The sequence below is a fragment of the Anser brachyrhynchus genome (genome assembly GCF_964034855.1).
Source record: "Anser brachyrhynchus genome assembly, chromosome: 1".
NCBI lineage: Eukaryota > Metazoa > Chordata > Aves > Anseriformes > Anatidae > Anser > Anser brachyrhynchus.
This window is the reverse complement of record NC_137694.1, coordinates 113,241,535-113,253,761: the sequence shown is the minus strand read 5'-3', so window position 1 is coordinate 113,253,761 and position 12,227 is coordinate 113,241,535. Positions and strand designations below refer to the sequence as shown.

At 47.6% G+C, this 12,227-nt stretch overlaps 1 protein-coding gene across 1 annotated transcript; it reads right to left on the bottom strand.

The window, feature by feature from the left end:
• Positions 1–245: 245 nt before the first annotated feature.
• On the bottom strand, positions 246–5,042 carry SOD1 (superoxide dismutase 1). The gene is made up of 5 exons (XM_080597691.1): positions 4,776–5,042; positions 4,036–4,129; positions 3,468–3,537; positions 1,577–1,691; positions 246–812 (listed from the first exon to the last, which is right to left on the bottom strand). Exons 1-5 carry the CDS (start codon positions 4,848–4,850, stop codon positions 702–704), a joined length of 465 nt encoding a protein of 154 aa, XP_080453817.1. The 5' UTR covers positions 4,851–5,042; the 3' UTR covers positions 246–701.
• Between the last annotated feature and the right edge of the window lie 7,185 nt (positions 5,043–12,227).

Genomic DNA, 12,227 nt, shown 5'->3' with positions numbered 1-12,227 from the left:
ATGCTCTGGGTATCAGGCTATTACTACAGGGTGTGGAGTACTTTTAAAGGAACATACAAGTTCTTCGCTACTCACAGACCAGTTGAGCTGGTCAACAGTTCCGGGGTTGCTACCTCAAAGCATTTTCCTGGACGCTGTTGGTGCCTAGCAAGTACCTACTGATGTTAGCGAGTCCAAGCCTTCTTTCCATGTTGCCAAATCAGCTGGTAGCTTTTTTTTTTTAAATAGACTGCAAGACCAAGGTATATTTGCCAGCAACTTTATTACGCAACTTTGAAATGTACAATGTGGCAAACTGTGCCTACTGCTCTCTGGTGAGTAGTCCTGGCAGAGCTCCTGGGGCTCCTCATCTTCCAAACCCCGCCATACACTAGAAGCTTTGTGTTCAGCGTGTGACACTACCGCCCCTCTCCCCTTACACAGAACGGGAGTTGTTCCAGTTAGTGAGGATCGTACTAAGAATGGTTACAGCAGGTGCTTTAGCAGGAGACTACAGAGCTTTTCCATCAACATCACTTTAATTGCAATGTGCATGATACAAAATTAAGTCAGTCTTTACCAGTTTAACTGATACTCAAGAATGCAGAGTAGTAATGAGATTAACTGAAATCTTTTGCTTGAACGAGGAAGAGCAAGTACAGCGATCACAATGAAAAACAGCCCATTTCTCACTGTCATCTTAAGCATTTCAGGCACAACACTTAGCACTTGGCTATTCCAATGACACCACAAGCTAAACGAGGTCCGGCATTTCCAGTTAGCGTGCTCTCGTTATCTCCCCCTTTACCCAGGTCATCGCTTTTTGCGTGGACCTAGAAGAGAATGGAAGATGCTGGTTAGTTACACAGTGACATGAATTAAGGTACTTCACTGCACACACAGGCAGTGACAAGCAGCACTGCCAGCTACCAGCAGGGCCTTACACAACAGCGAGCACCTGCCCAGTCTGTAGCACTGGATGCCAAATCGGTACTCATGCTGAAAATTTAAGACCAGACTTGCCCAGAACGATTCATCGCCTTCAGCTGAGTTTGTCTGAACTGGAAGTCACCAGAACCCCAACACTCAAGAAGTTATTACAAATCCAGGGACAAACTTGGACTCGCAACCCAAGTTCACCCTCGCAGCACAAGGCTGACCACTACTGTGAAGGCGCAGAGCCCAGCGCTGTTACCCCACCCATCTCCTGTGCCTGGTCACCAGACCAAGTCTGTTTGGTGCAGGAGAGCCGCACAAAGCCCCAGGGGGAAGTGACCACTGCCAGGCTTTTCAGTGGCAGCATTGCCAGTTCCTTCCTCAGCTCAGTTTGCTTTAATCATGCACAACCAGAAGCGAACTGAAACAGAGAAAAATATCCTCAAGAAGGCCAGAAGAAAATTAATATCTCATGGTTACAAAGTGTTAATACATAAAATATTTTCAGGCAAGGCTCCAAAGAACCCCCCATATCAGAAGTCTTGCACTGCAAGTCATACAGCACACCAGGAACCGGCCTCCAGCATCAAGAAGTCTCCACTCAGTGGCAGCGCTGCCCTGGAGCTCTTTAGAGCACCCAAGGAGGCAGCAAGACACCTACCACCATGGTGCGCCCAATGATGCAGTGTGGTCCAGTCAGAGAGATGACGGGATCTTCTATTTCGACTTCTGCTACTCCTCCTTTAGCAGTCACATTGCCGAGGTCGCCCACGTGCCTGCACAAAGGCAGAGGAACCCACAGAAACCCTGGTTAAATCGAAAGCCCTAACGGATGGTCGGGGCCATACAATACCCAGGGTTACTGCACTCCAGGACTCCACCACCTTATCTTTCGCAGCACACGTTTTCATTTACCACCAGTGAGCCTTGATTACTTCCACTACTTTAACTCTTTCAGTTCAAAGGATTATTAGAATTCAGTCCTAGGGAGGACCTGAAACTGGCAGGCTGACCCACTTTGGGGGAAGAAGTGCTGTTGCTGCCTAGCCAGGTAAGCCAGCAACACACAACTTCTACAGCTCACAACCCCTCCGTGCTGGTGGAAGGTGACTGCCTGCTCCGAAGGGAGCTCTCAGTTCAGCCTCTGAGCCTTTCCTGCACATACAAGGCTGGGTATAAACACTGCTCCTATACGTAACTTTTACTGTATAGCACAAGTCAGCTATTCTGCAAGCAGCCGCAGGCTTTAAGCTTAAATAGGATTAGTAAAAGCGGTTTGTCAATCACTAGGTCAAAGGGGACGCAATAAGAGCTGGCTGAGTTCTAACCAGCACTAGGAATCATTCTGAGACAAACTCAAGTTTGCCCGGTGTTTTTCCATACGGACAGCATGACACCCTCCTACACAGTTCCAGTCACAGCTGGTTCGCTACATCTTGCTTTAAAAATTAATCCTCGGTCAGCTCAGTTTCCACAGACCTGCGGGTCATTCCAGTGTCTTGTTCCCTGCACATCCACCCCAAATAAAGCATTCACTCGAAGCTGGTGTTCTGCAAGACACTGTGGATCCAGAGCCTCCAACACCAGCTTGTTTCTGACAAACTCTCCGTGCACAGGGCGACCAGCTCAGCTACATGCCGACTACCGGCTTCTTGGAGAGCAGGGTGCAAGTTCCACGTTTTTAACACAGCCCTATAAAATGAGGACAAGGGCAGTTTTCCCTTTAGGGATTTGTTTGATGTAAGCTTTCAGGAAATTTTACTACCACCTGCCCCAACTGCAGACTGACAGTCATGACCTGGTTCTTTTACCTTCGCAGAGAAATCCCCAGCCTAGAGCTGCCTGAGCAGACAGTTACACCAAAAGCAGGGTCTGACAAAGCAGGCCCAGCAGAAGCCACAGTGTTCATGCAGCTGTGACCTTTAGCACTGGAGCATTCGCGGGCCTGTGAAGCCCGTAAGCACATCATTGCATCCTACTCTCAGCCAGGCAGCTGGCTAGCAGCCAGCCTGCTTGAACTGCTCGCTCCGCTATGGACTGATCCATCAGAAGCTGCAAGTACAGACTTGGATGCAAACGCTTGAAAGCCCGACCAACACCGCAAGTTGGCCACAGCACTTGTCCAGAACTGATGACCCCCCTAAACCACACGAAGAGCCTGTGTGCAGCTCAACAGGTGATGCTTTAGGGCCTGTCGTCAATAGGCAGCCCCAAAACAGAAGCAGAGCACCACTGACTACATAAGGTATTAACACATGAATTCTCTCCCCTTTTCACTCATATCCTAAGGAACACTCACCAACAGCCCTTAGTTGTTCTTCTCCCCAGGCCACAATATAACCAAGAATGCACTAGAAACTACATTTCACACACTCTGGGAGCTAAGGTCTCTACAACACTGCCCTACAGTTACCAAACATTGTTAACTGACCTCAGAAGTCCTGCTGGAAGTACTAGTTTTCTCCTAGAACTAACCCAGCATTATTCATGAAGTTGCCTTCCTAGCACAAAAATGCAGCTAACCAGTAAGAGGTCAGGCCCCTCAAACTCACCTCTCTGCATCAGTTGGTCCACCATGCTTCTTGCCCTCAGGATTGAAGTGAGCACCTGCACTGGTACATCCTGAAACAGAACGCAGCCAAAGTAGACTTGTTGCAATAACCAGCTTACATCTGCTGCTCATGCAGTGTACCAGGGTAGCACTCCTGTAGCCCACACTAGTAAAATCATTAATGAAACAGCTACTCTCCAGCTAGGTCCACTGATCCTTTGGATATAAGGAACTATTACAATGTCAAACATTACTCCAAGTTCACTAAATTAAAATTATTCATTCCAGAGTGTTCCAGGCTTAGATGCAAGTGTTCTCATTTCTTAAGACTAGAACGTCAAAGTATTCAGGTTAATGCTTGATATAGTACATCTTGAACACTAGCCTAAACATGTTTAATGTACTTAATAAGAATCAATTCCTTAGGAAACACCATATTTCTTAAATCAGATTTGCAGTCATGAAACCTAAGTACCCTTAATACTAGTTGCTGCTGTAACACTAAAAGCTCTTTAAAGGTGAGCAATCACAGTACAGCTGTAACTCAGAAGCCTGAATGTACATCTTACCATTTGTGTTGTCTCCAAATTCATGGACATGGAAGCCATGATCTCCATCAGACAAGCCGCTGATTCTTCCAGTAACTTTTACTGGTCCATTACCCTGTAAGAGAAAGAGTTTATAACTGCTGAAACAACCACAGCAAAAGGCTTCACGTCAGGTGAGGCTTCCTAGACAACCTAAACCAACAACCTAAAAACGCCGCTGTAAGTTCAGCTACCAACATAAGCAATTACCTTGCTAAACTGAGTCCATAAGCCAGCAAAAGTAGATTTTCTATGAAATGCTGTATTTAGCCACCTAGAACGCTCTTATTAGCTATCACCAAGCAAGAGGAACCACAGAACAGCTGAGGTTGGAAGGGACTGCTGGAGGTCACCTGCTCCAGCCCGATCAAGTAAGGCCACCTACAGCTGGCTGCCCACTGCCATGCCCAGGCAGCTTTCAAAGACCCCGAAAGAGGAAGGTAACAGATTTATCAGGTTATTTCTGAGGCTGCTCCCGCCTGTTTACAAGCACGAGCAACCCAAACGCCACTCCTCCTCCACAGACTGGCCCATAGGCAGCCTCACCTTGCTCGGCGGGTCAGTGCCTCGTGCACTAACGGTCACAACGGTCACACCCCCACACACCCCCAAACCCCCAGCGGTGAGGCGAGGAGGGGAGGGCCGGGCCTTGCCGCCCGCCCCTCGCCATGACTCAGCACCGCAGCCCGGCAGGGTCGCTCCCGCCCGCCGCCGGCCACAACCTGCTGCTGGAAGTGGATGACGCCCTCCACGGGGCCGTCCCCCTTCATCACGCACACGGCCTTCAGCGTCGCCATGTTCCTTCCCGCAGTGGGCGGCGTCCAGCGGTACCTTTACAGCCCCCCAGCGACCAAACGCGGACTGAGGGGAGGGCCCCTCCCGCCAACCTTATATAGAGTGCCCAACAGCGCCGCGGCCAATCAGAGCGCGCCCTCCGTTCTCCTCGCGCAGTCATAAGGCTGAGGATCGATCAATCAAGATGCGGAGGGAGGGAGTTGTTGAGCGGGAGCCAATGGGCGGCGCCAGCCCGTGGGCCAATGGGCGGGTGAGCTGTCCCCAACCGCGCGGCTGTAGCTGCGCATTGTGTAATGGCGGCGCCTCGGGCGGGCGGTTGGTGGGGGGCGTGTCTCCATGAGGTGTTTTCTGCACTTTTATTTGTTTTTTAACTATATCCTCACCCCCAGAGGCTATCTTGCAACATTACCGCAACTTGAGTTATATCACATCATGAACTCCTGTTTAAAGCATGAATACTGCCCTGAAGTTCCCTCTGAATAGCTTTATATTTCAAAATAGCCATCCTGTCCAAAAGATGTTTGGTTCCCTGTACAGAAAACTCAAAAATACAATCTGAAGCTGGTGCTGCTCAGTTGCTGGCTTGGTGTGCTGTAGGCTTTTTAGAGATGCCTTTGCATGTAGACTACCCACAGTGTAACAGGCAGGGTATCCAGTAGACAGCTCTGCTTCAGGTTGAGTCTCTTGGTGTAGCCTTGGATCAGTGCTGGAGAGAGGTGACAAAAAACATTTTTTTAAAAAAGAATTATCATTAAAATACATTAATCACAGAATCTTGACAATCTTCACTCACACCAACAAAAAGAATTCCCCACATCATTATATCATCATAGACCTGACAAAGGTAGACAACCTACAAACATCCTGCCCTTTGTCCCTCCACCACATTGCTGCACAAATTCTCCACAGTTATTACACTCTGGCAATGTCCAGTCCATGTTTTGCCCATTACCTCTCCTGATTATCTCAAATTCCTCAAACCCCACATTGGGCACCAGAAAGGACTGTGGTGGTTTAATGCCAATGAACAGCTCAGCTGGCAGAGAAAATATGAAAAAAGGCTTATGGGCTGAGAAAAGGATGGGGAGATTGCTCACCAATTACAGTCACAGGCAAAACAGTATAGGGAGATTAATGTAATTCTTTGCCTACCAATAACAGACTAGAGCAGTGAGAAGTAAAAGCAAACTAAAAACACCTTCCCCCCGTCCACCCTGTTCTACATCCCCCCTGAGCAGCTCAGGAGAACAGGGAATGGGGGCTGCGGTCAGTCCCTGACGCTTCGTCTCCTCATGGTCACTCTCTGCCCCTGCTCCACGTGGGGTCCCTCCCACGGGATCCCGAACTGAGCCTGCGGGGGCTGCCCACAGGCAGCAGCTCTTCAAGCACTGCTCCCACACGGCTCCGTACCACGGGGTCCATCCATCCCCCAGGAGCAAACTGCTCCAGCACGGGTCCCCCACGGGCGGGCGGCAGCTCCCCCCAGACCCCTGCTCCTGCGTGGGCTCCTCTCCACGGGCTGCAGCTCCGGCCCGGGGCCTGCTCCTGCGGGGGCTCTCCATGGGCCGCAGCCTCCTCCAGGCCACATCCACCTGCTCCACCGGGGGCTCCTCCACGGGCTGCAGCGTGGAGATCTGCTCCGTGTGGGACCCATGGGCTGCAGGGGGACAGCCTGCTCCACCGGGGGCCTCTCCACAGGCCGCAGGGGAACTGCTGCTGCCTGCCTGGAGCACCTCCTGCCCTCCTGCTGCGCTGACCTTGGGGGCTGCAGAGCTGGTGCTCACTCCTGGCTCTCCCAGCTGCTGTTGCACAGCATTTTTTTCCCTGTCTTAAATCTGCTCTCACAGAGGTGCAACTAGCATTAGTGACTTGATGGGCTCGGCTCTGGCCAGTGGTGTGTCCCTTTTGGAGCCCCCCAGCTGCCAAGCCCTTGCCATGTAGATGCAATACTGATGCACCTTAGACTCTAAGGGAAAGTTAACATCAGACTTGAGGAGCATGCACCTTTGTACTTTTTTTTCAGAGATCTGCAACCGTTTGAGTGTTTTAGGAATAAAAGATTGCATTTAATGAATTCCCTTGGCAAACCCACGTTGCTTGTTTTCCTGCTGCGTTGCTGAGGGAGACATTAAATCAGAAACACAAAAATGTTTTTAAAGTTCCTGTTACTTTAGGAAGTCTGTGTATATGACTGAGAGGTAAAGCACTTATAGCCCAGGTAGTTTTAAGACACCTGGCTGAGAATTCCCTATGGCCAGGGAAGAAGTACAAGGTCTGTTTCACACATTAGGCTTAGCCATGAGCCCTAGAAGCTTAATAAGTCCTGTTGTTAACTATCGTTTGAATGGTGTGTATCTCCACTTGAAAAAAAAAAAAAGGCAGAGGAAACAAGAAACAGAGTTTTTGTCTGAGAGAAGAGCATTTGTTTAATCCTGGAAAGAATCCTGGACTGCTTCCTATCTGGGAGGCATCTTGGCACTGCGAGTAGTTCAGCTCCCTGGAGTTTGTTTCTGATGCGCATGGAGAGCAAAGGCTCTGTAAACTACTGGTGAGCAAACAAATTTGTGTGCATGGCACAACCTGCAGCATCCTGAATGCTGGCTAGATCAAAAGGAAAAATTCCAGTGCCTGCAGGGCAAATTTCATTTGATTTTTTTAATGGTTTGTAAACATGAAAGGATAGTAGTGACTCATTTTCCTTTCATTCACCTCTGGCTTCTTGTATCACTATCTTTTTTGTCAATGTCCTTTCATAAAGATGGACATCTTGAGTGCTGTGCCATAATACATTTTCTTACTTTTAGGCCAGTCTCCAAATCCACCTACGTTTATATCAGCCAGGTTCATTCCTTCCTTCCTGGAGGTAAATTTTCAAGATCTGCCATTCTTATGCCTCTACATGAAAGTAGGGCAAACAGAGGGCTAAGAAACAGATGTTGCCAGGCCTCTTAATATGTCAAGTGAATGAGTTCTAAAAAGTTATTTCAGAGATCACATTAGGCAGCAGCAATGGGCAGTATACCTGTGAAAAAAAGCCTGAAGCCTGAGATGCCTGCTGCCTAAGTTAGACAGAAAGCAGCCAACAAAGATGACATGCTAAGAGACGGCATGGTGAACAGATCAGCAGTGGAAGGCTAAAGGAGAGAGGTAAATTTCAAGGACTAATGTACAAGAGTTTCTATGGCACTTGGAGAAAGAGATCAGTAATCTTATATAGTTCATGGCCGCACCCTTTGGAGTGTTTTCTGTTCCTCTTTTCTTTCACAAGTGCAATAGAAATGCAAAAGTATTGGTTTACAAGTGTATTGTTTCACAAGAGTCTTATACAAGAAGCTAGGGAAAGGTTTTTGATTTGCTTTCTCCTACGTACTTCCTTTTAACTTATTTACCTTCTGAAGTCTCACCAATAGGGAACAGTTTTGTGAAAAACCCCCCACAAAGAAGTGGAAACAGGGTGTTTGGTAGCAATTCCTTATTTTAGTGTTTGGAATATCAGACTCAAAGGAGAGAGAAAAGAAGAAGTGCAATATGTGATTGCTAACTTTGATAGCATGAACTGAGGTAAAACAAGTTCCAGCCAACATGGAAAACAGCATGTTGTCTTTTACAACGCTGCCACCTTTGTTTGACATCCCCTTTAGCCCCATAACCTTGTTCTGCTGTCCTGGCTTGGAAGAAGTGTAGACTTTGGGCCTGGCTGCATCTTTATAGATAAAATGGTGATAAAGGGGGCTGACCTGGAGCCCAGAGGGGTGAAACAAATACAGGGGGACAGACTTAGGGCTAGGCGGACACACGGTTTTCCCTATTCACCCTGTTCCGCAGTTGCCTGCAAAATGCATCTGTTTTAACAAGGGAGTGAAGCACTTTTTAGTGTGGATCAAAAGGTTTGCTTGCACTGCATAATGGTAGACATACAGGTATCTCTGAAGGGCTAGGTTTCAAGAGAGCCTTGGTTGTCTCCTAATGTTCTTGTTTAAAGGACAAATGAATTATCATGTAATGTAGGTTAATAGAAGTCTAATCTACATAGAAGCTCATCGACTTCTGGGCAAAATGTGCGTAGAAGCAAAAAATCCCAAACCCTTATGTACTGTAAAAATATGGCGTATCTCGAGCATAAAACCCCTCCAGCAGATTAACATGCAATCAGATCAAGATTTTATATGAATTAAAAAATTAGAGACATTTTGAGGGTTGTGATTCCCATGGCAGCCATAACTCTGACACCTTGTGCAAATATATAGTATTTTTACTTGTGATGAGTCTTATGGGAAGATGCAGGGTGAAACTAAGATTGTGATGGTAGGTGTCATTCCACATCACCTGAGCTTGTATGCATAGGTGCTCCCCCATCAAAATCATTGATCATGAATCTACATTAATGCTGTTTTTATGTTTATTCTCTTTTATTAAGAAAAGCAAACAGAAACAACATGAATTTTGATTAATATTCCTTTATATCCCTGAATGTGTGTTTTTGAAGAGGAGACTGCTGGTCTCACCCCAGCGCGCAGGAAAGCAGACAGCTGTCCCTTCTCTGCAACCTCAGGCTCAAACGGTGGAGAATCCCCATGGGGTGGGTCCTGGTGCAGGTCTTTGGCTATTCTTAACTCATGCTTCCAGCTCAGCAGCTGAGTAGCCCCTGTCACCCAAAAGTGATGAGCATTGGCTTCTCAGTGCTGTAATGGACAGGTTGCACAGTGTTTTCATGTAGAGCTACTCTGTGGAAAGGCGGAAGCTGCATTTCCAGTTGGTGGGACCTTGTGCTGTGGCACCAGCGAGGACTTGCAGCGTTTGTGAGTCACCTAATGCACACAGAACACAATATACACGTGCTTGTTCAGGCTTACTGAGTAAGGAGGGTGCTGCTGTTCCCTACCTCAGCCCCCTGCACATCCCTTAAGGTGCTCCCCTGCATCTCAAAGAGCACTGGACACCTCTGCTGAGGAACCACGCCAGACTCCGAGCCTTTGCATTGTCCTGGAGAAAACACCATGTGTCATTGATGTCTTCCCATTTGATTACATGTGGGTAATGACACTTGCCTGCCTCTAAGGGACGCTGGGAGAGGTAATTAACTCAGTTAATGTTTGTAGAGCATTTTGAAGTTGACAAGTGCCCTGGAAATTATTAAATGCTATTTCACTAGAAACTTTGTGATGGTGGCTCCCTAGCGAAAAGCCTGCCGTACAATTAAGTGATTGTAGCGCTGATAACCAAAGCATTCGTGTAATTAAAGCAGCACCAGCCTGGGAAGCCTTTAAATGGAATGTACAAGATTAAAAATATCATTCACTTTTAACAGCTGAACTGAGCTGATCTGCTGTACTCCCTGACTCTCCATTGCTTTATGAGCAGAGTAACCCTGAAACGTGAGACTCGGAGGAGAGGTTGTGTAAGTGTCGATGAAGACCTTTGTACCCAGCACAGGGCTTGCAGCCACAAGTTTGCAATCACTGGTGCTATTCAAGATCTGACTGACGATTTTTTTTTTAATTATTATTATTTTTTCTTTTCAACATTCGCCAAGGGTTGGATGTCAAATATTCTGTGCAGTCAGCTTCCTAACATGCCACTGCTCTGCTGTAACCCTTGCAGGTTTTAATTTATATTAGTAAGGCTTTGCTAGTGTTTACCTCCGTTGACCTGAAGTACCAGAAGTGGCCTACAAGCAGATCTGTAGAGCATGGTGTTTGCTCAGAAGGTACTGCACAGCTTTGCCCAATAAAACTGGGTGAAAATGGGGCTCAGGGGGCTTGTGCCGAGCTCGGCCGGTCCCACAGCAGCCCCCTGCTGCCCCTACCCCAGGTGGCTCCTGCCCCATGGCCCTGCTGATGGAGGGCACGGGGCAGCTGAGCGCTGGGGTGGGCCCGTGCCCTCAGTGACCAGCAGCCATGGGAAGTGTCTGCCCCATGCGCACCCTGCCATGGTGAGGGCACCTCTCCTCACGGCATGGCCGCCCCCACAGCCTCTGGGCACCCCTGGGGCAGAAGGCTGAGGGCGAGCAAGATGGCGGGCTGCCGCCCGGGTCACCACAGCTGGAATCAGGCCCGCAGGGGCTGGTGTGCTGCTCTCAGGGGAACACAGGGCCGTCGGCACGGCCAGCGTGGGGCAGACCAAAGTCCTGCGAGTCTTTCACCCCATTTCTGGCAAATAGCCGTGCCTCCAGGCTGCGCCAGCCCAGCTCCCCGGCCTGATGCCAGGCTCAGCCGTGCCACCCGCAGCAGCCACGGGGATAGAGCCACTCGAGCTCTGGCATCGTGGCCAGCGCTTATCAGGCCTGTGCGTGGTGATGAGGAGAACGGGCACACGTGTGTTGTTGGGCAGTGCTCAGCGTTGGGAGGCCTCTGCCCAGGGACAGAACCAGCCACACCTCATGTTACTGGTGATTAAAGACTTGGTCATGAGTTAGTGAAAATACTACCTTTAAAACTGGTCAAAGACAGAATATTGTCCAGAAAACTCATCTGAAAAAAAAGCATATGTATGTATATTAATTAGAGACTTTCAAAATGTTTATGCATTCAGGAATGTTATTTTGTCCACTGGAAGAGTCCTGGCACCTAATCAAATGCAACTAAAAGAGGTAGCAGGAAAATATACTTGAAATATCAGGTAGGATAAAAATCAATGAAGTTCAGGGAATGCCTGTATCTTTTCATATGTTTCATATGTTTTCATATGTTTTATATATATATAGTATAAAAAATGAGCTAATAAGGGTTTTAATTACATCATAGGAAAACAAAATCCCAATTTTATACTTTTAGCTAGGATTTTCTCTGTGAATCCTTGTAGTTGTAACTAAATTTTTAATGTCACTTGGAATGCAAGTTGCTTTTTGATTCCAACCCACGTAAGCATACGCTAAAGTAGCTTCCCAGGCAGTTTCACATGGATATACTGTTCAGCTCTTCCTGTCACAAACTGTTTGCACTCTCTCTCCAGTATTTACCACATTTCCATTTTCGTAACACAGCAGGTGTTAGTATACCAAAGAATGAGGTGGTTTTGTTGTTGTTGTTGCCTTTTTCTTTTTTTTTTTTTGCTTAACTCAGCTGTGTGGGATAATCCTGGAGATGCAGCCATTTGATTCAGTACAAAAACACAGTGAAAATGCTAATTAATATACAATTAGAAACTACCTAAATGTTTCAGAGGCATAAACTACTATGTTTCTGCAGTAAGAAATCAAGCCTGCCAAAAGCATTTGAATACATCTAGGCAGGTCTCCAAAATAACGAAGATGTGTTTTGATTTGAATCTTTAAAAGCATGATTTATTGTCCCAGGACATGAGGTGATCAAATAAGAAACAGGACTCAGGGAGCATGGGTTCGTACAGCAGTCAGTGAAATGGGGCTCCTGGGTGCTATT

Excerpts from the sequence above, each read along its gene's own strand:
- SOD1 (XM_080597691.1), bottom strand. The coding sequence starts at position 4,850 with ATGGCGACGCTGAAGGCCGTGTGCGTGATGAAGGGGGACGGCCCCGTG. Across the intron at positions 4,130-4,775 it reads TCATCCACTTCCAGCAGCAG|GGTAATGGACCAGTAAAAGT; the intron begins GTTGTGGCCGGC and ends TTTCTCTTACAG. Across the intron at positions 3,538-4,035 it reads ATTTGGAGACAACACAAATG|GATGTACCAGTGCAGGTGCT; the intron begins GTAAGATGTACA and ends GTTCTGTTTCAG.